The sequence below is a fragment of the Protopterus annectens genome, chromosome 8.part0 (assembly GCF_019279795.1).
Source record: "Protopterus annectens isolate FY-2018-M chromosome 8.part0, PAN1.0, whole genome shotgun sequence".
NCBI lineage: Eukaryota > Metazoa > Chordata > Ceratodontiformes > Protopteridae > Protopterus > Protopterus annectens.
In genome coordinates, this window is record NC_056741.1 from 840,564,838 (window position 1) to 840,590,607 (window position 25,770).

General features: G+C 38.9%; 1 protein-coding gene across 3 annotated transcripts in view; it reads right to left on the reverse strand.

Annotated features, from left to right (window-relative positions):
* Window positions 1-534: 534 nt before the first annotated feature.
* EMD (emerin) overlaps window positions 535-25,770 on the reverse strand; it is a 1,082,425-nt gene continuing 1,057,189 nt past the window's right edge. For all 3 annotated transcript variants that reach the window (XM_044080328.1, XM_044080330.1, XM_044080331.1), the window contains exon 10: window positions 535-8,154. In XM_044080328.1, coding sequence (XP_043936263.1) covers window positions 7,908-8,154 — 247 coding nt within the window. In that variant the 3' untranslated portion in view covers window positions 535-7,907. The remainder of the gene's footprint in view (window positions 8,155-25,770) is intronic.

Genomic DNA, 25,770 nt, shown 5'->3' on the forward strand with positions numbered 1-25,770 from the left:
AACAATAACTACAACAACTGCAAAGATCCTAAGGACGGTTAAAACAAAAGATTTCTTTGTTTTTTAATATTTACAGCTGAGGAAAGGGATGCTAAGCAAGTAGCCTAAATGCCAAGAGTAGTCAAGGCAATCTACAATTTAACAGCAGCAACAAATTAAAAAAATAAATAACTAGAACAAGTAATGCAATCTTGAGTGATATGACCCTAGTGACTAAACAAAGGAAAGTCAAAGGAATTAGCTAAATAATAATGAAATTATTGAAAACACTTAGCTGGTGCTGAGTGATCAACAGTTTCCAATGGAAGCAAACAAGATTTGAAACTACTGGGGACTCATGGCATTATAGGACGGCAAAGTTCAATTGTTCGTATTTGAGAGCACAGGCTTTCAACATCATCACTAAGATTTTAAGTGCAGTCAATTTCTCCTTAAACAAAAAGGATTAATAAACAACAAAATTAGTTTTTTACTTGGTTGGTCCAGATGAACATTTCATTTAGTCTTTAGTGATGTCTACAAAAAAGAACCAAATTCAAATTTTGCAAATGATCTTTAATGTGATACAAGACTTTCAGAAACATGGTACCTCTACAGAGCAGCACAGATAAAATACAGGAGCAATCTGTTCAAGTTTTTTTGAAACTTGACCATACAGAAAATATATTTCCACCCTGACAGCTGAAACGAGAATTATAACAATTACAAAATCATACAAGGCAGTAGACAAAATTAAAATTTTCATCCATGATGTCATCAAAGTAGACTCCCAGAGGTGAAAATAAATGTTCTCAAATCTATGTACAAAAATGAACACTAAATGCATGCTGCATGCAACATACAATTCAGGATGCTGCACCCCAGAACACTAACTCAAGATGGTTGAAAGCACTTGAATATTGCACTGCAACACATACGGATATGACATTCTTTGTTGCTGCAATGACAAAAATCATCCAAATATGTGCCCTTCTTTTAAAGAAGTGGTGTTTTATTTCTGTACCTGTCAAACTACCCTTGATGGTTATTTCCTGAAGGTCACATAAGAAAAGCACTACATATATCATGTTTGATTCCAGTTTCATTTGTTGCAAATTAACAGTGTCTGAGTGCAACTATAACTGTGTGTATACAGATACAAAAAAAGCAAAGTCAGTCATCTACTGCCACAGTAATTTCTGTTAAACATCTGCCAGTGAGTTCAAAAAGATGAAATAGAAAAAAGCAAATTGCTTCAAATAGATTTCATTCCAGAAAAAAAGTTCACACCTTCGGTGCTGTCTTTTGTTTAAAGAAGCATACTCCCCATTTATTAAGAGAGATCTTTCTACAACTTGTGTTTTTATTTTTATTGTGCATTTCCCCAGGACACTTCAAATGAAACAGGCAGACAACTAATCACTTACTTTATCTATAACCCCAATATAACCACGACCAGACAAGGCAGTTAGTAAAATGAAGAGGTGCAAAGACCAGAACTCTGAAGTCCTACATCCACCAAAGCTGAGGACTTTACTTTTGCAGATCCTGACTTGTAATGCAAAACTCCGATAGACAGGGCAAACTCTAGTTTTGACACTTGTTCAAAGTAATCTCACTGCCATCTTCTGGCTTAGTAATACTACTAACATCACTATCCTAAACTACATTTCCTGTCTCAAAACATTAAATGCATGCTAAACCATAAAATATATATCTTAAAGCACTCTCGAGCATGAATATATAGGTAAAGATAACATTTGCTGCAAATACAAGCATTTTCTAATAATAAGCAAATACACTACTAATATGTTAAAAATTTCATAGAAAAATGTCTTTGGTTTAAAATCGAAACTTTCTAGTGTTTATGTTTAAAAAGACTGGCTGGTGACATATTATGCATAAAAAACGATTTCTGTCAGTTGCAACATTTTGCATAATGCTGTATCCTGTACAACATAGTACCAATATGCTCAGGGCAGGGCAGGAGGATGCAAGGCTAACTATTACTCTTAACCACTAGCTGACAACTGAAACAAGTGGTAGGTTGCTACAATACTAAAATCAAGCACAAAAGAAACCCTTCACAAACTTCCTACAACTTCAACTCACTACTCCACTTTCTTGATTTCTAGTTAATGGCTAATCTTGATTACTTAAAATTGCACTTTCATCCCCTCCTCTTTTCAATATTTAAAGGTGGACTGTTTACCAAAGCATTATGCTGCTATTTTTGAAATCATCTTTTCATGCTTCTGCACACTCCAAAACTGTAATGCACCTGGCAAGTACTCTGGATTTTACTTGTAAGAAAAGACTTTGAAAACAGCAAGTAATATTTGAGAAGGAATACACAATTTTTAATATACATGACTTTTTTTCAAATGGAGACTTATTTTACTGTACTGTGTCAGGGTGTCCTTTAATCTGTGTGAATACATCATGGCAAAACTTCAGCATAAAAAACTGCTGCTCTCTCAAGACACTAAGATGATCTAAGCCTAGGAGGACATTTTCATGGTGCAAAGACTGAATACTTGACACTTAACCTAAATAGCTTTTCTTTACCATACACAAGCACTACAATGGAGGGAACAGAGTTGTTATGCACCTTTGCTTACTTCATGTTACACTTCTGACTTGAAATGTGTCCAGGGCTCTGCAAAGAGGGGCGCTCTTTGTACTGTTACACAGCATATGCATGCCTCTAGAAGTATTCCCTTGTGATAATTTCATCAGGGGCAAAAACACACAAACGGCTGCAGCCACTGGTGTCAAATTCACACTGAACTTTTCAAATGTTACTATTAGACTGCAAGAGAGAAGGAGGAAGCAGGGGAAAGATAGACAAGTATGGGCTTAACCTGCCTTATATTTCTCTCTGAAGTAAATATTACAGACCTAGGTGTGTGGACAGACAGTAAGGCTTAATACCATAAAGGTCTTGCCAGTTGATTGCTCTGCAAAATACATGGAGAACTTATACAACCTAATCGGACAAGCTGAATGATGACGGGAATTTGGGTTACAGCAAGATATCCAAAATGAAGGCACAAAGGAATACTAAAACAAAATATTTAATGGTACTGATGTGTACCCTAAAACTTAAATGTTTGAAGAAATCTTTTGATGACAGGAAGCAGTGGCAAGATGTGAGGAAAAGTCAATCAACAAAGAATAGTAATTAAGCAGGGTGTCACAGGCCTGATACTTAGGTTGGTACCATTTTGTTTATCTGTGACAGACACAGTACTTGAGTCAGACAGCAGGATGAATCTGTTTTTTGAAGCTGCCAAAACATTGCCAGGAGCGAATGGAAATCTTTCTACAGCAACATTAACAACTGTCAGGACAGGCACACAGTTAGCAATCTTGATTAAAAACAAAGTGCAATGTTATGGGGAGGAAAAGGTTTTGGTGTAGCTATGATTCTCAAGTCTCATCATGCCAAGAAATGAGAGAGTGCAAGCTCTGCCTAAACTACACTCTAGATGACAGACGTGGATTCCAGGGACTGAGATCATTTTCCAGCTGCTGAACCCCCAACCTAGAAATCAGAGTGCATTTTAAAAGGAGATTGGAAAAGGATATGAGAATGGGAGATGTAACAGCAGGCCATAAAGATGACAAAGGGTATAGGAGAATTGCAGTACAAGGAAGCTCCAAGGACAGTAAACTGGAGAACAAGATATGGTTGCACAAGATGGCTGAAGTCACAGCAGCCACAATGAATGATGAGGTGGGCAAATTAGGACACAGTTGAAATGGAATAGGAAAATGAAGGAAAGACCACAAGGGATTACCAAATAAGAACTAGTTGCAGTACTAATGTGAACTTTGGCTTCTGCAAGTCCAGTGTTGGCTTATTTGTATGTACCTATGTTAATGAGTAAGTATACGCAAAGAAAGTGGTGTGCCAAAACTGGCAGCACTGATGAGACAATGGCAGATAATCTGGACTCTGTCTAAAGAAAAAGCAAAACAATATCCGTACAAAGACAATAAAACCTACTGGAAATTCAGCTGTGGAAGACTGCTTTCGACCTTCTCTCTCAAACTCACTGCCACAGCTACACATATTCAACTATAACTGTTCAAAAAGCAGTTCTAGGTTAATGGTATAACCTGACAACTGTGCTATGAAATTTTCCATCTAACTGGCAGTCTGCCTAGAAAAACATACCTGGCAAATGCCAGGGTGACATGATGTATGGTCTTATGGATGTACAACTTATACCTGTGCAACAATAAATGTATGCATTTTAAAAATAATATTGTTTTAGCTGCTAATCCTTTATACACATTTCAATCTGTTTTATTATGTTACCTCAATAAACAAGAAATGTGTTTATTACAATGCTATTCATATTCTGAGAGCTAAATTCCTACTTCTAACAGCTCACTTCTCTGAAACCCCTGAAACATTCTTTTCTCGCCTCCTCATGGCTCCAAGAGGGCTAACGTTTCACAGAATTATAAGCAAGGGCAGCAATAAAGTGCTAAAAGGTCTGTCTGTCCTATTTTAATTTTAAAGTACCTACACAGACAGAACTCTAAGGTGTCCATACAAGTGTCCTTCTTCATACAAAGCAAATGGTCTGCTCCATTCAGGTCACAAATCCATTAAGAAATTTCCATCTTTGCTGAAATGCTACCAAAGCGTGCATTTTTATGTAAAACAATTTATTAACATCTTCTGTCTCTCCATTTCACAAAAATATAATGACTTGCAAAAAATACTCCCTTTTGTATCTAGATTATACCACTAAAATATAAGACAGATGCTCAAATCTTACCATCTTTAATTTCAAAAAATTAATATTCTAGATCTGCCCTCTTAACTATTTACATATAATCAATAAATCTTCAACAGCTGACACTTCCAGAACCAAACATGCAATTCATTGTTGACTCTTGCTACTAGATTATAAACAATATATTTTTTCTTCTTCCTGTTAAAATTTTTAAGGATGCATTCAAGCATTTTGTTTACTTTCTTCAACTTATTTAAATAATATCTTGATGTTTAGGCTGTCTTTTCGGCTTTTCCCGGTTAGGGGTCGCCACAGCAGAACTCCGGTCCGCTAATGATTGGCAATCGATTTTTATGGTGCCGAGTTGCCAGCCCGACGCCCAACCTTCAGCAAAGGCACACCCATTCACGCATGTCTTTCGGAGGCCACTCGACCACGGGGAGGACATGCAGACTCCACACAGAAGGCACTCCAATATAATTACTCTTAGCTCATTTTTAGCTGATACTTTTCAGCTGGCTCCTGATTTGAAGTCATGGATTTTGCTCTTAATGTATGGAGTATCAGCTGTTGAACATCTGAGAATTCTTACAGCATTATTTTAATGTAGCTCCAAAATGCCAGAGTATTCTATTTATTTTTTGGCATAATCAAACCTCTCCTCTCACTGGGTCCTTTGGCAACTTCACTGTTAGGTACTGAAAAGAACTGCATGACATGATGCAAGTAAACACTTTCAGCCACTAAAATCAGTTCTCTTCACATATGAACGACTTTAGTATTTCTTGAAATTTTTACATAATCCTATAAAAAACAAAAGGCTCCTGCCATTGTGGCTGCTAAGTACAGCTACTGTTAAATTATACTAGAAAACAGGTTTGCTCCACCATGAACAGTAAGATGGTACCTGAACTCTTCAAAATGTATGCTTACTTTCTAGTGAAATGGAGACTAATCAAATCTTACACCAGTGTGTGCAGTATCATGGAGAAGTGTGAGGAGGTTTTTTTTTAAATGTTTAAAGAAAGACACTACAGGGAATTTCAATACTGTACAGCATACAGAAGCAAATCTAACTAAAAACGGGCAGTGTATGCTACCAACAAGTCATATTTGATATGTCCTACAGTTAAGTACTGGTATGTTTTGATTCTTTGACATAGATGCTACCGTCCAGGATACACAATATCTGCCTTACTCTCAGTCAGCTCAGAGATAGTCTCACAAAAAAAAAAAAAACTGCCTGCCTGCTGATCAAGCATATACTTCATTTTACTTATGAACTAAGAATGCTGCCAGCCCATAAGATATGTAGAATGCTAACTAAACCATTTTACACATCTGACATTTAATGCAACATAAAGGCAGAGCATCTGTCTGCATGTCAAAACGCCAGCTTGGGGGAAGGACAGCAGCCAGAGTAGTAGTCTTCTGCAGAGGGAGGTCAGGGTTTCTGCTCTGACTGCTCCCAATGCACAACAGGCAACAAAGAAGCAAGCACGTATAACTTAGAGAGTGACAGTGCTACAACACACTGTATATGTGTGCACTAGAAAGTGCTTACATAATCCCACATATCACTACATGCTGAACACCCCACACAAGTGTGTATGTTTAGGGGAGAATTTAAATGTGTAGATGTAAATACAGAAAAGCTCCTGTTCAGAGTACCCAGCAGCCAGCACATTCCAGAGCAGAATTCAAAGGGGGAAAACAATGGGCTACCTGTAGAGCACCCAAGGAACTAAAATCAACAGGTAGCATGGGATTGAAAACAGAATTCCTGCAATCTGCCTGGCTAAGACCACTGATGCACCACTGTCAACATCCTTTACAGACTCCTGGGTAAAGCTCTATATGCCTTGACTTCCAAGCCTCTAGGCACCCAGAAGTTCTGGATCTTCTGTATCTCCACAAATTGAATAGTTTTACATATGCAAGAACACAATCTAAACATTCACCAGCAGATAAATAAAACAAGGTAAATCGTTAGTTTCATTACACAGTGCCTTTCCCTCTGCTTGAATGGACTCTCACTGCAAATTAATCAGTGTAATACATTATCTTTCTTCAAATGTGAGCTGGATGATTGGATGGATATTCCACAAATTCATCTCTGGATTAACTGGCCTGACTTTTCTTGAGAGAGGAAACTCTGTTTAAGAGTGGGTATTATAGCAAGGTGTACATTATTGCAAGACTCATCTGCTTCCTACTTCCTATGATCCTATGCATGCTGTGTAAATAGTATCCCCATACAATATTTCATGCTACCTCAAAACCGCACTAAGTCGAAGTTGTTGTGTAATTATGGAAATGACAAACTGTGTGTCATTACTCTACCCCAAAGTAAACCTAATGCTTTATTTAAAATACAAGACCTGAACATTGTGTAACTTCACTGTTAAGAAATGTTAAAAAATCAAATAATTTGCCTCAATAATTTTTTTCCTGAAAATCCTACATTTGAAGTGACTGACAAACATGCCTTAATTTGGGAGATGGATAATATCTTATCTGTCATAAAGGAACACAACATTTCTTCTCCACTTAGATACATCTCTTGCCTACTGAAATTTTGCCAGTGTGTCTCTTTTCAGCATTTCACCACACTTTCTGTAGAACTCCCACATTAAAAACAACAGTGAGTAAAAAAAAAAAAAATGTTCTTTACAATTTATCCCTTCAACTTAATGTAAGGAGGTTTGAGTGAGTGCGCATGGGAGGAGAACGTGCATGTAACGCCAAACTCTGACACTACTGATTATGTATAATCTAGTGAACTAAACAGTTTACATTCTAATCTAAGAACTGCAATGGCAAGAATATCCTCTGCAAAGAAAAGCTTCTACCAAAAAAATTATGTGAACTGTTTACATATCTACTGGAAAACTCATTCTTGCATACTAATATCAAGTCCCTGTTGAAAATGGTTGGTAAGTAATACTGACCACTACTGTTAAGCACATAAACAAGGGGAAAGCATATTCTAGCATGTTATAACACCTTGAAGTTCCTCAACATTTCTGTACTAAGTCATATGTGTTCAAAACATGAACAGATCCCCATTTTCCAACCTCAATATATGTTATATATATGGAGTTAATGCTGTCCAAAGGTAAAGTCCCTCCTCTGTTAACTAACATATGCTCCAAAGGTGGACACCAAGTAGAGTTACTCCATAAAGGTCACAAAGGGATTATCATCTGATGATCCAACAGTGAAGTACAAGTAGACAAGGAAGCCAGCCACTAACAGGAAGACCAAGAACTGCAACCACAGAGGAATGAATCTTTTTTCTTGGGACGAATCTTCTGCATAAGACTTTGAAGCTACAGATGTGGATGATACCATTGACCGTGATGGTCTTGACTGCGACACAGTCTGATAGGTGCTTGAAGCTGCATAATATTTGCCATCCCTATACAACAGAGAAAAAGATGAATGTAAATACAACCTTGCCTGTAAAAAATGTGCGGGCTTTTGGTGAGATAACTAAATGCCCAGAGTGTAAGCCTGAATGTAAATACCACTTCTGACCTTTGGTGTAAATAAATAAAACAAAACAAATGCGCACACACTTTTAACCACAAAGAGACAGTACAAACACATGAGTATAACAGTAAACTTGCTTAAAAGTAGTCCTAGGGATGTAGAGCAGTATGGCCAGCATCATTCAACATAAGATAAGAAAAAAATTAAAACAATCTGCTTTCCCTTTGCTTACTAGTAAGAGCTGCATAAACTGTGCTGTGAAAATACAGAAATTAAAATAAAATTTTCCATATTTCTATACAATGCTGCAGTGTGCATCTATCAGCATCTGAACAGGTCACTACCTCTGCTGATTTTCAGGACATTATTTACTTTAAGACTAACCTTACAATAGTTTGCTTTCATTGTAGCAAAGTATAATTGTGAGATTTCTCCATTGAGGTTTAGGCAGCATTTCTTACAGTTGTAAACATATTCAGAATGGCAAGAATCCAGATGCTCTGTTCTTTAGTGTGTGTGTGTGTGTATGTATGTACAAGTACGGTCCAGATGACCCAGGTTTGATTAACATCTTGGGTGACTGATGGAGTGGCAGGGAGGGATAGTTGTGTCTGTTCTGGGGGGAGGGCACTTGCTGGTGATGTTCCCTAATGGGAGGTGTGGTCCAAAGCAGGGGAGTTGCCCTCTGACACAACCAGTGAGTGTGGGTAGGGTGGGTAGGGTATTATGAAATACCCTCCCACACACCAGACAGAAATGGACGGGCCCTCAGTATGCCCTTAAAATCCAGAACCAGCAACACTGAAGCATGTCAGGGGGAAGAAGGAAGCTGGTAGACTCAGCATGGACATAGAGTACTGGGGGCAGGCTGGTATCAATGAGGTTCGAGGGGGCAAAAAAAAAAAAAAAAAAAAACTAAAGTGCTTTATTGGTGCAGCCAGCAGTTTATGCAAACATGTTACTGACTGCTGTTATGGCTAACTAAAGTAAATGGGTTTATGTATGGCTGGGAGTTTCTCTGTGTTTTAGGGTTAGAGTAGGGACTAGGTAAGGGGATAGAACTTTAATGCATCTGCGTGAGTGTGTGTGCTTGTTTTAGTGTTAGGGTAAGGGGATAGGCTTAGTATAGGTTTGTTGTAGGGTAAGGTAAGGGGAGGGCACTGATTTAGTGGTGTGTGCGCGTGCATGGTGACTATTTGAACTGTCTTGTGCAGAGATACTGTTATGAGAAGATGGATAGTTAGGGGCAGGGTCCTTTAATTCTGCAATGTTTTATATGCCTACTAATTACCCCTTTTGCTTTAAACAGCTGATTCTGTTCTAGATTCAACTAAAAACACAGCAGGTCTTACACTTTGCCTGTACTAAGATAAAGCCCAGAAAGAGAAGGCAAGTCTTTAGCTTGCATTCCAAATGTCTTCTTTGGCTCCTCTTACTCTATTACCCTTTGTGCTGGAGTTATTTACTCCCAATATCTTGGTTTCTTTGCTAGATTTCTCCAGTAAATTCGATCCCCCTCTTGCCTATGTTCTGTTACCCTGCTTGCAGTCATCCCTATTGGTGAAATATCCTCTCCAGTCTGGCTTAGTTTTTAGAATACTTTCTGCTACTTTATGAATATAATATTTTGCATGGTTATTATTTTCCTTGAGGATCTTTATCCAAAATCTGTCTATTTCTTGAACTTTACCCTTGTTCACCATCATTCTTTCCACTTTGAAATATAACCTTCATTTTGATTTATGTATATCAGATTTAACTGCGTAGCTATAAAATATATCTTCAATTCAGGAAAACCTAAGCCACCTTGTTCTACTGGAACCCACTTAACTCTTGTCCTCCTTACCTCCCAGATAAATTCCTTCAATCCTTTACTAATTGTTGTCCACATATTCTCCTCAGGTTGAAACAAGTAAGCCTGACCTGTACACAAGACTAAAGGGACTAAAATTTCCACCGCTTGCATCTTACCATCCATATTCATAAATAAGAGTTTCCAATTTCTCAATTTTTGAATTATCTTTTATTTAGTCTCTTCCCAAATCCTCAGCTGCCTTCATAACAGAAACATTTTTAATCTAGAGTTCTAAACACCATCTTATCATGTCTCCATGAACATGGGTATTTCTGAACCGGTTTGTATGTATGTACATAACTTACAGCTATATCTTTTGTTTTATCTTCATTAATTTTACATCCTGAAAAGACATGAAACGGTCTCAAAATATTTAAAATAAAACTGAGATGTCCTTTTCTGGATTTATCAAATACAAAATAATATCATCTGCAAATAGAGCCAACTTTTCTTGATTACCTTACCAATTATATCCTTGCACTTCTGAGTCCCTTGTTTTCTTTGCCAATGGCTTTAAATATAAAGCAAACAAAGGAGAAAGAGAACACCCCTGCCTGGTTCCTCTGTTCAAACACAGCTTACCTGAGAGGAACCCTCCCACTTTGTCTCCAATCCTTCATATATTCTCCTAATTAACTGCATTATCGTATCAGAGAATGCAAATGCTTCCAATGTCCTACTCATAACATCCCAGCTTATTCTGTCAAATGTTTTCTCTGCATCAAGACCCAACAACAGATTCCATTAATGTTGTCAAATGTTTGCTTCCCTTCCACAAAACCACCCTGATCCATATCTATCAATTTAGGCAACACTTTTAAAACACTTGATAACTATGGTTTAAAACTGAAATAGGTCCATATGAAGCAAGGTCTGAAGGGCCTTTGCTACATTTAGGTAACACAGCCACCACAGCTTTCTTCCAGGATGTTGGTGCTTCCCATCCTTTCAAAATAAACTTTCCAGATCTTTATCACTTTCTTCCCTCCTAATTTCCAAACTTCCTCAGGAATATCATCTGTTCCTGGAGACTTTCCTGAAGAGTAATTATATATCACTGTTGTCACTTCATCACCTCCTATTTCAACTGTAAGTTGATAAGCTTCTTAAACCTGTAACTTTAGCATAATCAAATCTTCCATAAATATTTCCATTTATACGCTTTCTTGACTTCTACATTTTACTGTTTTATACAAATTTTCATAAAATGTCCAGAATATCCCTAAAATCTCTATAGAATCTCTGGTTATTTTTCTTGTGATAGGTTCCTTAAGTTTGGTGGCAACCCTTTCAACGTTCTGTTCCCCAAGTCATTGTGCTAAAAGTTTTTGTGCTCTGGAGTTACCAAAAATAGTTGTTTAACCACAATATTTCTACACTCATGCAGGTTTATCCAGATACTTTCTTATTTGTTCTTTAGCAGTTTGCATTTACTCCTATTGTTTTGTGAGATTCTCCTTGTTCTGCAAAACTTTAACCTTTCTCAACCCCTATAATTTCTATTACTTCTTAACCATATCTTTCTTAGTTTGATCCCATTTTAAACAACATCTTCATTTTATCCCAGTCACAAGTAATAACTTCTGAAGATATCTTCTCTAATAACTCAAATAATTCCCACTACCCATTCCATAACAGGTAAGTGGAAAAGTGCCAGTGTCTTATTTTTTACTTCATTACTCTGCATTTTATCTTAGTTTTTAATGGTGCATGATCAGACATAGTTATTAGATTTGTGTTGAAGCCATCAATTAAATGCACATGTTCCTGTGAGTACAACTTCTATCTAGTCTAATGCAGTTATTGTGCTTTGGGAAATATGTAAATTCTGTCCAAGTTCTTATTACTGAATTTAAATCATCAATGCCAAATAATTTCATAAATGCCTTTAGAAATCTAACCTCTTTTGTTATATTGTCCTTTTTAGGCCTCCCCGATACGTCCTCACTACTGCAAATGAAATTCCAGTCCCCCACCTATAAATAATATTCCCTGCTGAAAGTTGATTTCTCGCAAAATCTTCTTAGTTCCATAACAGCAGTTTATGGGTGCTCTAAATATATGCCATTTTAATCCTCTTCCCTTGCCAACAGTCCCTTACTACCACAAACTTACAATTTTTATATATTTCTTTCATCTATCATTACTACAGCCCTTCTAGCAATTAGCATAATGAAGCCTATTTCCTCTGTCCCCAATATTCTGCTGAATATCTATTCTGAAATCCTCTCTGTTAAATTCACATGCTCATTTCTTTCTATATGCATCTCCTACAGCACTAATTATAGGCAATTATTCTTTTGAGCTGGGATATGGGACCTGACTTGCCTAGACAATGTAAATCTATACAAAATCAAACGCTATTTTCTGCTAGAAAAGCAATCTAAATAAACTACAATGGAAGCTTTAAATACTGTCCAGTACATAGAACTGGAGGTGGACTCTCTAGACAAGGGAAGAAGTAAATTTCATAGAATAAATGTACTTTGCGGGAGCAATATTGCAGCATAAGATTAAGGGAAGTAAACAACTAAGCAACTTGCATAATGCTGGGGGTAAATAAAATTGTTAAAAAGACAAATGTATTGTGCATAACAGTAATAATGAAAAGTGTTACGTAGCAGCTTAAATGTGATGAATTATGTTTAAAACAGAGAAATACCAATCTAATCCCTTTGTTGTGGCCATCCTGAATCACTAGAAAGTTACAATACAGTACGACAGTACACTCCACACAAATCAATGAACATGCCAACTTCTTTCCTACACAAAAAGCAGGTGATTTTCTGCTGGTGGGTCGACATTTAAAATAATATTCACACTATCCACAGAAAGAGTGGCTCAAAACTGTCAGTTGCAATCATGATTTAGGCAGGCCTACAAATCTCATTTTAAAATGGATGGATGAATGCCATCCTTTCATACCATTATCAACAGACTTAGTAAATCACAGTAATAAAAAATCAGTAACGTTCACAAAATGTTTCTAAGGAAAATAAAATCCAGTTATATATTACAGTCCAAAACTTCTCCTCTGGTGGATAAAAATATACCCGACCCAGATCTAGTTCATAAGATCAATGATTTAAAGTATTGAAACTCGTACGACTGAGGACCATATTTTACACTTTCAAAACCCAAAACAAGATAAACAATGTTTCTGCACTGGGACAAGCTCCCCCTGCACACAGTGCTAATTATTATATATATATATATATATATATATATATATATATATATATATAAAACCACTCCAAGATCACACCACAGTGTGGAAAATGGTACATTCCCAGAGCACCACCGAAATGCAATCTCAGCCAAACCGTTGACTATAAGGTCTCGATCATACAGGTTTTGACATTTTAAATAGTTGAGCTTCTGAACTAGACACGCCTGACACACATAAAACTGAAGAGACTATAAAAGATGTTTACTGCTTGAATCTTACTATCCATAAACAAGAGCTTCCAATTTTTCAGTTTTTGTATTATCTTTTGTATAGTCTCTTCTCACATATCCTTAGCTGCTAAAACAGGATAATTTTTAATCCATACTCAAAGGGAGAAATCTCATTCCGCGCTGTATGCAGATCTCCGTTCAGAATTTCAAAGTTCTAAAACTTCAATCATATGGTCTTGACCATATGGAATTTGAGGTTTTAGAAATTCGAAATTCTGAAGGGAACCTGTGTGCTTACATAATTTTTTGTCTCAAAATGTTCTACAGCAGTGAGATACCCTTTTCTACATTCATCAAAATATCATATGCAAATAAAGCCAACTTTACTGATCATACCCTTGTATTTCTGAGTTACGTTTGCCAATGCCTCAAAATATAAAGGAAACAAAGGGGAAAGGGGACACCCCTGCCTGGCTCCTCTGTTCAAATGCAACTTATCAGAGAAAAACCCTCTCACTTTAATTCTTGACTTCAATCCTTCATATAGCCTCATTATCATTATTATTATTTCAAGGAATGCAAATGCTTAATTTGCCCTACTCATAAAATCCCAACTTACTCTGTCAAATGCTTTCTGTGCAATAAGACCTATTAACAGCAGCAGTATTTTCTTATATTTTTCCTTTCTTCTGGATCATGATTGTTCTATTAATGTCAAACGTTTGCCTCTCCTCCACAAAACCACACTGATCCATATTTATTAATTTTAACAGCACCTCTGCCATTCTTTTATGTAGTATAAACAAACACTTCACAATCATGGTTTAAAATATGAAACTGGGTCAGACGTGTCTTTATTGTCTTTAGGTAAGAAAGCCACCATAGCTTTCTTCCAAGGTGGTAGCGCTTCCATTCCTTATAAAATATTGTTAAACAAAATCTTACAGATCTTTACCACTTTTGTCCCTCCTAACTTCCAAACTTTCACAGGAATACCTTCTGTTCCTGGAGACTTTCCTGAAAGTTGATTATATTATTGCTATTTTTTATTGCATTTGCTCCTACTTTTTAACGGTTAGTTGTTCATCCTCTTTTACCTCTAACAAACACAATGGTCTTCCATAAATATTCCCATTAATGCTATTTATTTCCTCACTTCTCTGCTTTACACAAAATTTCCAAATATCTGTAATACTCTTACAGGATATCTGGTTAGTTTTCTTGCTATAGGCTTACTAAGTGTCTGACGACAACCTGTTGTGAAAAATGTTTTTGTGCTCTGGAGTTATGAACAAAAATAGTTGCTTAACTGCAATCTTTCTAAACTCAAGCACATTATCCAGATAATCCTTTTTCTTCTCTTTAATCTATGTTTGCACCTGTTCTTGTTCTGTGTGAGTCCCTTTATGCTGCAATACTTAAAACTTTTGTCAGCCCCTCTAAGTAATTCTTTTTACTTCTTAACCACATTTCTCTTATTTCTACCCTATTTTTAAATTCCATTTTCATTTTATCTCACTAACTAGCAACAACTTTGAAGATACTTTTATCTTCCTTAACTCTTGAATAATTTCCAATTTCAATTCTTTAAATTCCTCTCTTTTTAACAGGAAGGTGGGAAAGCACCAGTGTCTCATTTTTACTTTATCATCTTGCATTTTAATCTGTGCATGATCAGAAATTCTTACTGGATGTGTGTCGAAGCTTTCAATTAAATACACACATTCCTGTAAAATATAAATTCGAAACTAGCCCAGCCAAGTTAATGTATCTTGGCGAATAAGTACATTCCATCTGCGGTTCTACGAATGAATTCACGTCTTCCATGCCAAACATTTTAATACATTTTTTTCAGAACTCTACCTTCCCTTGTTAGATTTCCCCTTCTAGGTCCATAATGCATTCACTATTGCAAATCAAGTTGTAACCCCCGGCAGTAAATAATATTCCCTGCTGAAAGCGGATTATTTCTTCAAAATGTTCTTAAGCTCCATAAAGTACAGTTTTGTACCTACCATAAATGTAGATGTTCGAGGATCCACATTGCTGCAGTCCTAACTATTGGGTAGTCCGCTGTCCAGTCGGCCCGAATACCAAAGTATATGGCTGACGTCGGTCAGGGCGCATTAGACTGACGTCAGTACGTCAGGGTACTAATGCGCATGACCGACGCCATATCTTCAGTCTTTTCTTGCCCCAGATGTCAGAAGACCCTGAAAAGATAAGGCCAAAACCAAAAACTCCAAACATACCTGCACCAAAAATATGCACAATATATACAAAATTACCAGAATATAACCTCACCTACACAACCACCCCTAAACACAGAGGGGAAGGAGGGAGGGTAAATTGGACTGCAGCAATGTGGATCCTCGAACATCTACATTTATGGTAGGTACAAAACTGTACTATGTTCTTCATTCCACATTGCTGCAGTCCTAACTATTGGGTAGAATCCCAAAGCAGAGGTAAGGGAGGCTGGCAAATCATAAGGAAGCAGGAACTGACAACATGCCTTGCAAAATAGCTGTGGCAAAACCAGCCCTAGACTTAGAGTAGAGAGGAAGGTGATAATGCTTAGAGAAAGTATGCACTGAACTCCAAGTAGCTGCCTCCAAAATATCCTTAGTTGCCACCCCCCTTAGAAATGCTGTTGAAGTGGCAGTAGCCCTAGTGGAATGAGGCCTAATCCCAGCTGGAATCTCCTTGCCATGATGGGAATAACAAAATGCAACGCAAGACCCAATCCACCTAGAAATAGTTTGTTTTGACACAGGCTTGCCCTGAACTCAAAGCAAAAGAAACAAACAACTGCTGAGACTGCCTAAAATCCTTAGTCCTGCTCAAATAATAACGCAATTGCCTGTGTACATCTAAAGTGTGCAAAATCTTTTCCCCTTTATTTTGGGGATCTGCATAAAAAGTAGGCAAATGAATAGTTTGGTTTAAAGCCACACTAGAAACCACCTTAGGCATAAAGGAAGGATTAGTACGTAAAGATACCCTATCCTTATGAAAAATCAAAAAAGGCTCTACCGCCATAAGGGCCTGCAACTCAGAAACCCTTCTTGCAGAAGTAATGGCCAACATAAAAGCAGTCTTCCATGACAAGTACTTCAATTCAGCAGCAGCCGAGGCTCAAAAGGTTGTAGAGTAAGTTTCTCCAACACAAAATTGAGATCCCAAGCAGGAGTAGGAGCTCTACGTGGGGGTCTTATATTCTTTGCCCCTCTAAGAAATTGCTTGAACAAAGGATGCGAAAACAATGGTGGGTCACAATCATAGTGAGCTGAAATTGCTGCAGCATGAATCTTAATGGAAGAGAAAGACAAACCTTTGTCCAATAACTCAGTAAGATATTGAAGAGCCACACTCAAATTAGGCTCAGAAATCTCCAAATTGTTTGCTGCACTCCAAAATAAAAATCTCTTCCATTTTTCTGCGTACACTTTCCTTGTACTAGGTCTTCTGGCTTCCATAATCACATTTAAAACTTGTTGAGGAAGTTGAGACCTGCTGTCTTTCAAAACAGAATATGCCAGGCTGTTAGATGAAGAGAGTGAAGCTTGACATTGAGCAGGTGACCGTCCCTCTGAGACAACAGGTGTGGAATCAAGGGTAAAGGCCATGGAGGCTTCCTTACCAGACTCCTCAGTAATGGGTACCAGTGCTGCCGAGGCCAATCTGGAGCTATTAAAATCATCCTTGGCTTGTCTTGTCTGACCTTTAGAAGCACCTTTGGGAGAAGAGGCAGAGGTGGAAAAGCATACACATGAAGATTTTTCCAACTGAAAGCAAGAGCATCCACTTTCCAAGCTGTGTGATGAAACCTCTTTGTGCAAAACTTTGGCAGCTGGTGGTTTAGTGGAGAAGCGAACAGATCTATGTCTGGAGTTCCCCATGACACTGTCAATTTTGAAATACATGAAGATCCAGTTTCCACTCGTGGGGATCCATGATTTGTCTGCTTAACACATCTGCTAAGGAGTTCTGTGCTCCCGGCAGAAACCTTGCCTGAAGAGTTAGTTGCAAGCTGAGCAGTCTCCCATAAAATCATTGCTTGCCTGCACAATGGGTAAGAATGTGTTCCCCCTTGTTTGTTGATGTACCACATGACAGTTGTGTTGTCTGTTAGAATCAACACCTGCCCTGGAAGAAGTAATTCCTTGAAAGCCATTAATGCAAACTGGACTGCTAACATCTCTTTCATGTTGATATGTAGATGCTGTAGTCTGGCAGGCCACTTGTATTGTATCCACTTTCCATTTAGATGAGCTCCCCAAGCAATGTCTGAGGCATCTGTCGTTAGAATCTGACTCGCCTCTGGCCGGGTCACAGAGAGTCCCTTGTTTAGGTGACATTCCTGAGCCCACCACAAAAATTCCTTTTGAATGCAAGGTATTATTTGAATGACAGTGTCCAAATCCTGGCAGTGCTGTGTCCATACATTTTTGAGATACCATTGCAGCTTCCTCATATGCAGTTTGGCATTGGGAAGCACCAGAATACAAGATGCCATGAACCCTAAGGCTTGAAGGACTGTCCTTGCAGTCAGCCCGGACTGAAGAGATAGTTGATGGAAGTAACTGGAAAGATTCTTTTGTTTGTCCGGGGTTAAAAGGCCATCTGGGCTGCTGTATTCAGTCTCACACCCAGAAAGCACATGTCTTGAGAGGGTACTAGACTGGACTTTATTTCGTTCACAGAATACCCTAGGCATCTTAGCACTGCTATGACATATTCCAAATGCTGTAGAAGGTCTTCCTTTTCTTGAGCCAGAATCAGGCAGTCGTCCAAGTAAGGATAGATTTGAATTCCTTTTAGCCTGAAGTAAGCTATCACTGGAGCCAGAACCTTTGTGAATACTCTGGGCAGTAGATAAGCCAAAGGGCAATGCAGAGAACTGATAATGAGAATTTCCAGCTCGAAAACGCAGATACTTCCTGCAACTTAGTCTTATAGGCACATGAAGGTAAGCTTCCTTGAGATCTAAAGTTACCATCCAGTCATCTTTGCCCAGCAGAGGTAAAAGCTGTTGTAACGTCAACATTTTGAACTTGGGAATGTCCAGATAAGTGTTGAGGATAGATAAATCCAAAATTGGTCTCCACGTGTTCCCCTTCTTTGGTACTAGGAACAGGCGAGAATAAAATCCTAGGCCCCTTTCTGGCACAGGAACTGGCTGAATGGCCCCTATTTGGAGCAACAGAGAAATTTGCTTGTGAGCCTCTGTTCTTTGTAGAGGAGGAATGTCTGGCATGCCTTTGAAAGGAGGCAAGGTATGGAAATAAAACCTGTAACCGTGGTGAATGATATCCAGAACCCATCTGTCTTGGGTAATTAAATCCCAATTTTCTTTGAAAAGAGACAGCCTTCCTCCCAAAGGTGCTGCCAGGCGAGAATGAACTGGCAGCTGAAAAGGCAGGTCATTGGGTCTGCTTACGAAAGGACTGACCCCTGCCCTCACCAGAAGTCTGAGCAGGGGAACTCCCTGTCCTAGGCCTAAAAGAACCTTGAGCTCTGCCCCTACCACGTCTAGACCTACCCCTAGACTGAGAATCATAAGCAGGATAAGTCCATCCCTTAGTAGGCCAATTTCTACTAAACTTGGAGGCTGCACCTGCAAAAATCCTTAACAGTTTGCATAGACTTAGCCTTGTCCTCCATTTTCTTTAAAACTGCTTCCACAGGCGAACCAAACAACACATCAGACTGTAAAGGAGCATCCAAAATCCTTGTTTTAACATGCTCAGCTAAATTCTGATCTCTCAACCAGGCGTGCCTACGAAGAACAGAACCAGTGGCAGCCACCCTCGAGGAGGCCTGCACAGCATCAAAACCACACTGCAAGGAATGTTTACCCACCTGTTCAGACACATGAACTAAATCCTGCAACTCTTTACACTCAATACCTTCCGCCAGAGCATCCACCTTAGATTTCAATTGTGAAAGGAGATAATTCTGATATTTTAACATGTGAAACTGACAATTCAACGCCCTCATGGCTAAAGTGGAAGAAGTATACACTTTCTTTCCCCATCTATCCAAAGCCCTTGCCTCTTTATCAGGAGGGACAGGATTTTTAACAACAGAGGCCTTCACACCTTTAGGCCCCTGAGAGACAGTTTCGGGTCTGCCCTAGGACTCTTAAAAGATACTTATGAGCTTCAGGCACCCTATAGTACCTATCCGGTTTAACTGGGGCAGGAGGCAAAGAATCAGGATTCAGGGAAGCCTCTGCAAAAACATCTTCCACCACATTCAGAACAGGAGGTATAGCTAAAGGCCTATGCTGGGGTAAAAACAAGAATTACCTAAGCCTCTTCCTGGAATCAGAGAAATCTTGACCTTCCCATTTAAAATGCTCCCTCATGGAATGCAGAGTCTCTGAAAATGAAAAATCCTCAGGAGGAGAAGCTGAAGGAGTAGAATCATCCACATCAGAATCAGAATAAGGAGGATACTCCTGCAAGTCTTCAGCCGAAGACTCAGAAGCCTCCAAACATTGCTCAAAACTCTCAAACTCAGGTTCCACCCTAGGCCTCTTATCAGGAGGGGGCATAGAACCTCTAATCATAGTAATCAAATCCTCTGCCATTTTAAGCATATGTTTCTTAGGCAAAGACCCTGAAGCACTAGGAGAAACCCCCACTGAAGCTAAACTTGGCCTGCCTCTCAAAGAAGCCTTGGAAACAGAAGGGAGGCTCTAACCACCTTAGGAAGAGAGGGAAGAACAGCCACCTGAGAAGCCCTCTCAGCCTGGCCTACTTCCTGAGAGGATACATCCTGTAACAGTAAAGTCTCTCCCTGAGACTCCAAAGAAACTCCTGGCAGAACCTCCGGCTCCACTGAGCCTTCTAAAGAACCGTCGTCTGGGACTGTCGGTTCTTCCACTCTAGGCTTTGCTGCTTTGTCCTTGCGCTTTTTGGCCGAAGCGGGCGGCGGAGCATCCGACGGCATTTTATAATTACAACGCTTCCCAAAAACTAACCTGGCACAGTCTAACCTTCTCTTAATAGTGCGTTTGTTAAATCTAGCACAAGAGCGGCATCCAACAACGTCGTGCTCAGGCCCTAAACAAGGTATACACAAAGTATGGTAATCCCTATGAGGTATCTGTTTCCCACAAGAAATACAGTTATTCACTTTTTCTGACATCCGGTTAAATACTGACGCAAGAAAGAACCAAAATATTCCCCAACGGGGTACTTAGTCAACTTTGATTCGGTCTGAAACTCTGACTTCAGAAACTTTCAGAACGCCAACCTGCACTCGCAAAATTGCTTCTGCATCGGACCATGCGGCAAAAAAGACTGAAGATATGGCGTCGGTCATGCGCATTAGTACCCTGACGTACTGACGTCAGTCTAATGCGCCCTGACCGACGTCAGCCATATACTTTGGTATTCGGGCCGACTGGACAGCGGACTACCCAATAGTTAGGACTGCAGCAATGTGGAATGAAGAACATCAGCAGTTATGATGGAATCATTTGAGTATAATCCTCCTCCTTTTTATACAGCCCCTTTCTACCCAAAATCTACCCTTGTCTTTTTTTCCCCTCTTCTATCACTATTGGAGCCCCTTTAGCAATTAGTATTATTACTCCCCCTTTCCTTTGCCCCTGATATTCTGCTGAATACCCATCTTGAAATCATTTCGTCAAATTCACATGCTCAGTTTCTTCAAACGTGTCTCCTGCAGTATTACCTGCACTCTGCATTTCTTAATATAATTCAGTGTTCTTTTCTACGGTCTGTGCCTGTAAGGCTAATTATGTTTGAAGATAATCAATAGCATAGCCATTATGATAAAAAGCTATTGTTCCCACCTATTATACATATCAGTTTTTTTGAACATGTATTTCCAACATTTATGTAACATGCACACACTTATGTTTGGCAGGCTGATGTTTTACCAGTTGTTTCTTATCTCCATTTGAACCTATGTCAACATTTTTCAAGACTTTTTGTTTTAGTGAAAACCTTTAAACAAAAAACTAAACACATTTTTAGAGCATCTCCATCCCCTATTAACTTAGAATACACAAAACTATGTACTACTTCAAAAAATTAAGTTTAACTCATCAGATGGGAAAAATGTTCCACAATCGAAAGATATACTTACAGGCATTACTGAATCTAAAATTAAAGTTACCCATGCTAAAGTGTATGCTACACAGCCTGTGTTCCCACTTACACTGACTGCTGTGTGTTCTTTTCTTATCACTATTCCCCTCAAGTTTTTTCATTTCTTGATCTGTTTTTAAAATCATTTTAAAAGTTTGCGTCTGCCTTAGCTGGGTCTTTATGCCTATATTTGTAATTCCCACACACAGCTGCACTGCAATTTACTGTTTAAGTCTAACTGTTGCATTAAACTCCAATTTCCTTGTTGTGTAGTGAGTATATGACAGTTCAGATCTAGTATTTGCATTAAAGCAGGTCAGCTCAGAGCTAAGGGCTCTAAACCCTTTGTTGCCTGCTCCTTATGATAATTTGACAATGCAGTTTCCTCCCTCTCCCCATTTATTAGCTGCTGACAATAAGCACACATTCTACATAGTCTCTCCTTAAACTTTAAACTAGGATAAAATACTTTTAGTAAAAACTGCTTAATACTAAGTATATTGATACTGCTTGCACTGATTTTAGTTTTAAATTAGTGACTTTTTACTACAGTTAGTTTAATGGTTCCTGCTGGTGTCAGAAGGTTTCCAGGTTAGTTGTTTCATATTGAACTTTAAATATACTCAGTAGCAAGTCCAGCCAAACATGATTCTAACCAAACCAAACTCCAAGCAGTTATATAACTACCTCTGCTCCCAGAAATATTTATGTTGGAATCATGGCCCAGAAATTCCCCACAACTTCTCTAGCCAGCCTGACTGAGATGAGTATCTTGAGACAGTGTAAGAACGGTCTCATGTTTGACGATCTATTACATAAACAAAATAACATAGTGCGAGAGAGATGTATGCAAACAATGCCCTTGGAAGCAAAACTCTTTCACACAGTAAACTCAAGACCCCAAAACAGTAAGCACTACTCCACACATCACACCTCTCTGATGCCATCACAATATACATAAAACATCATATGCTGAGGTTCTAAAGATTAATTTGTCTAAACCTCAAAGACCTCCAAAACAAAAAAACAAGACACAAAGCACACTCGGCATACTAAGCCTGCCTCTTGACACAGCACTAGGAGTCCCAGAGTCACAGATACGGAGCCAATAAAGCAGATATTGATCCAACAAAACATTGTTAAAGGTGACTCTATTGTAAGACATTGAGAATTACCTCTTTCCAGGGTGAGGGAAGAAAGTGACAGATGATTTTCTGATGCCAGGATCCATCAGATCCCGCATGCACTCGAGTCTTTGAACAACAAATATCAGCATGACTTTGTCATATCTTGTGTCGGTGTCACTGACTTGAGGTGCAATTCTCTGGAGTACAAGGAAGCATGAAGGAGCTCTAAGACTGTGTCCAAGGCAGGTACGAGCCTAACTTTGAGCAGCATTCTACCTTCTCCAAGAATGACACCACAATATGAGAAAAAAACAACTGACTTCAATAATTTGCTTAGTTTCTGGCGTCATCTGAAGTGGGTCCAATATTTGTCAGCCCGGAAGAATATGATCAATAGATCATGCCTTTGTCAAGGATGGCCTGCATCTTACTACTCTAGGGTTTCTGTTTTTGGCAAAGACATTGTTCACCTCCATACTGTTTATTTTTAAGCCAATGCCAACCTGATAAACCTACCATCAGAACAAAACAAGGAAAGGAAAATATGAAGGTGTTACTGATCAATGCTAGGAGCCTAAACAAGAAATACCACTCCCTAAAAGCTTTTGTCACCCTGAAAGATGTTGATGTTTGTGTAGTGACTGAGACGTGGTTTAAAACAGTGGAAAGCACTCCAGGTGTGCAGAGCTATAATGCCTTCCATACATTTAAGACCACCTAATGTGGAGGAGAGGAAAAAGATGGAGGTGTTTCAATCTTCATCTAGGAGAGACTCACATCAAGGCTGGTAAAGTAGCATGATGTACTAAATCTTTGTGTCCAAATAACCACCAGAAAGAGGTCCCATATGGACTTCCAAGATAGCTGCACATTTAGTAACAGTTCAAGTCTAGCTCTGCCAGTATGAAAACAAACTCAATAGAAAAGAAGGCCAGTAAACTTGTGTTTATGAGTACATTTCAGGAACTGGGTAGTAAGTGTACTGCCTAGATGCCAGGGAAAAAGAAATATAGAGTGCCTGGAAATAAATTAGCTACAAAAAGCGAGGAAGAAGCACTGGGAAAAGTTCAGCAAAAAACAATGCAACCTCCATACATGACTTCCAGTAACATACAAAAAGATATAAGCCAAATACTCACAAACCTGTTTAAATAAACTGATGCAGTACATCAATATAAACAACAAAAGGCTGGAAAAATGGAAGAAGCTTTAAACAGATATTCAGATGAGGTGGTAAAGCTGCAAAAATCAGAGGCTGAAATGAAGAAAAGGCTGGCTGAATATGAAACTACTCTGGAATAGATGTTTAAAAAAATAATATAATTAGAGGACAGAGCACATAGGGAAAACCTGAGATTTTCAGCTATACCAGAGAAGCTTGAAAGGGCAGACTGCATTAATTTTATGAAAGCAAAAATAAGCAACTGGACTAGTATTCCACAGCAGGACCTTCTAGTTGAAAGGGCACATCGTGTGTATGCTCCAAACCTGGCCATGAGAAAGCAACCTAGACCTTCAATAGTAAAGCTGCAATCCTACCAGAAGGAGCTGATTCTAACAAAACTGTAGCAGAAATACAAAAATACTAAAATTGAGACAGAGTATTTGTGGAGAATGATTACTCATTGTAAACCTGGCAGAAGAGGAGTAAAGTCATTCCATTATTCAGGGAACGTTGAGACACAGGGATGAGACTCAAAACTGCTGTACCCAGCTGTCAAGGTATTCTTCCCTGGAGGGACAAAATCATTTTTTGATGAAGTACATGCTAAGGAAGAAATAAAGTAGTTATATACTCAACATAACGTTCCATCTGAGTTGATGCTTTTCATTTGTCTTCAACCTGTGGGACATGGATCTGGGATGGATTTTCCAGCATCAGATCAGAGCTCCAAGCTCTTCCCCTACCCATGATGCCCATGTCTCTCTCCTCCTCTCAGATCGAGTTTGCTGTCAACCATAGCATCCCGACCTGACTCAAGGCCTTACACATTGGCAGAAATACCCAGAAAGCACCATAGGAAAGAGAAAGTTACGCCAAAGTACAGGCTATGTCTCTTCTGTTCAGCCAACCACACAGCCCACGTAAGGCGGGAGGGACAGTCGAAGACAAATGAAAAGCGACAACTCAGATGGAATGTTATGGTGAGTACATAACTTCTTTATTTGAAGTTGTTGTTTTCATTTGCTCTTCAACCTGTGGGATAGAGTCCCCAGCTACCAAAAGCACTGGGAGATTCTCATGGAAGGATATTCCGGAGCATGGCGAAGCCAAAGGATGCCCTGCTGCTGGACAGAAGACCCAACTTATAGTGTGAGATGAAAGAGTGCGAAGAAGCCAAATAAGCCGCAGAGCAAATGTCACTCAAAGACACTCTGGACCAGAAGTCAGCTGAAGTAGCCATAGACCTAAAAGAATGTGCCTTGACCTGATGGAGATGGTCCTTTGGCTGAATACACCAGAACTATGCACTGAGAAATCCAACGAGCAATGGTCACCTTTGATACGGGTTTCCCTGAAAAGGGCTTAGAGCAGGAAACAAAAAGTTGATCAGACTTACGAAAGGACTTTGTTCTGTGCAAATAAAAACTTAATTGCCTATGAACATCCAGCAGGTGCAATTGATACTCTCCCTTATTATGAAAATTCAGAAAGAAAACAGGGAGATTGATAACCTGATTAATGTTTGATTCCGAAGCCAAGCTTGGAAGGAAAGAAGGGTTAGTGCACAAGGACAGCCTTTCTTTATGAAAAACCATACAAGGAGGCTTAACCGATAAGGCTTGAAGCTCCGACACTCTTTTGGCTGAAGTAACAGGAATCAGAAAGGCTGTCTTCCAAAACAGAAACTGTATATATACCGAAGCTGTGGGTTCAAAGGGAGAAAAAACTAAGGCTTGAAGGACCAGAGTAAGATCCCAAGGCGGCGTTGGGTCCTTGACTGGAGGCCTAAGTAGAAAGATACCTTTCAGAAAGGCTTTACAAAGCTTAGAAGAAGACAGGGAATCCAAGTTATCTCCTATATGGAAGT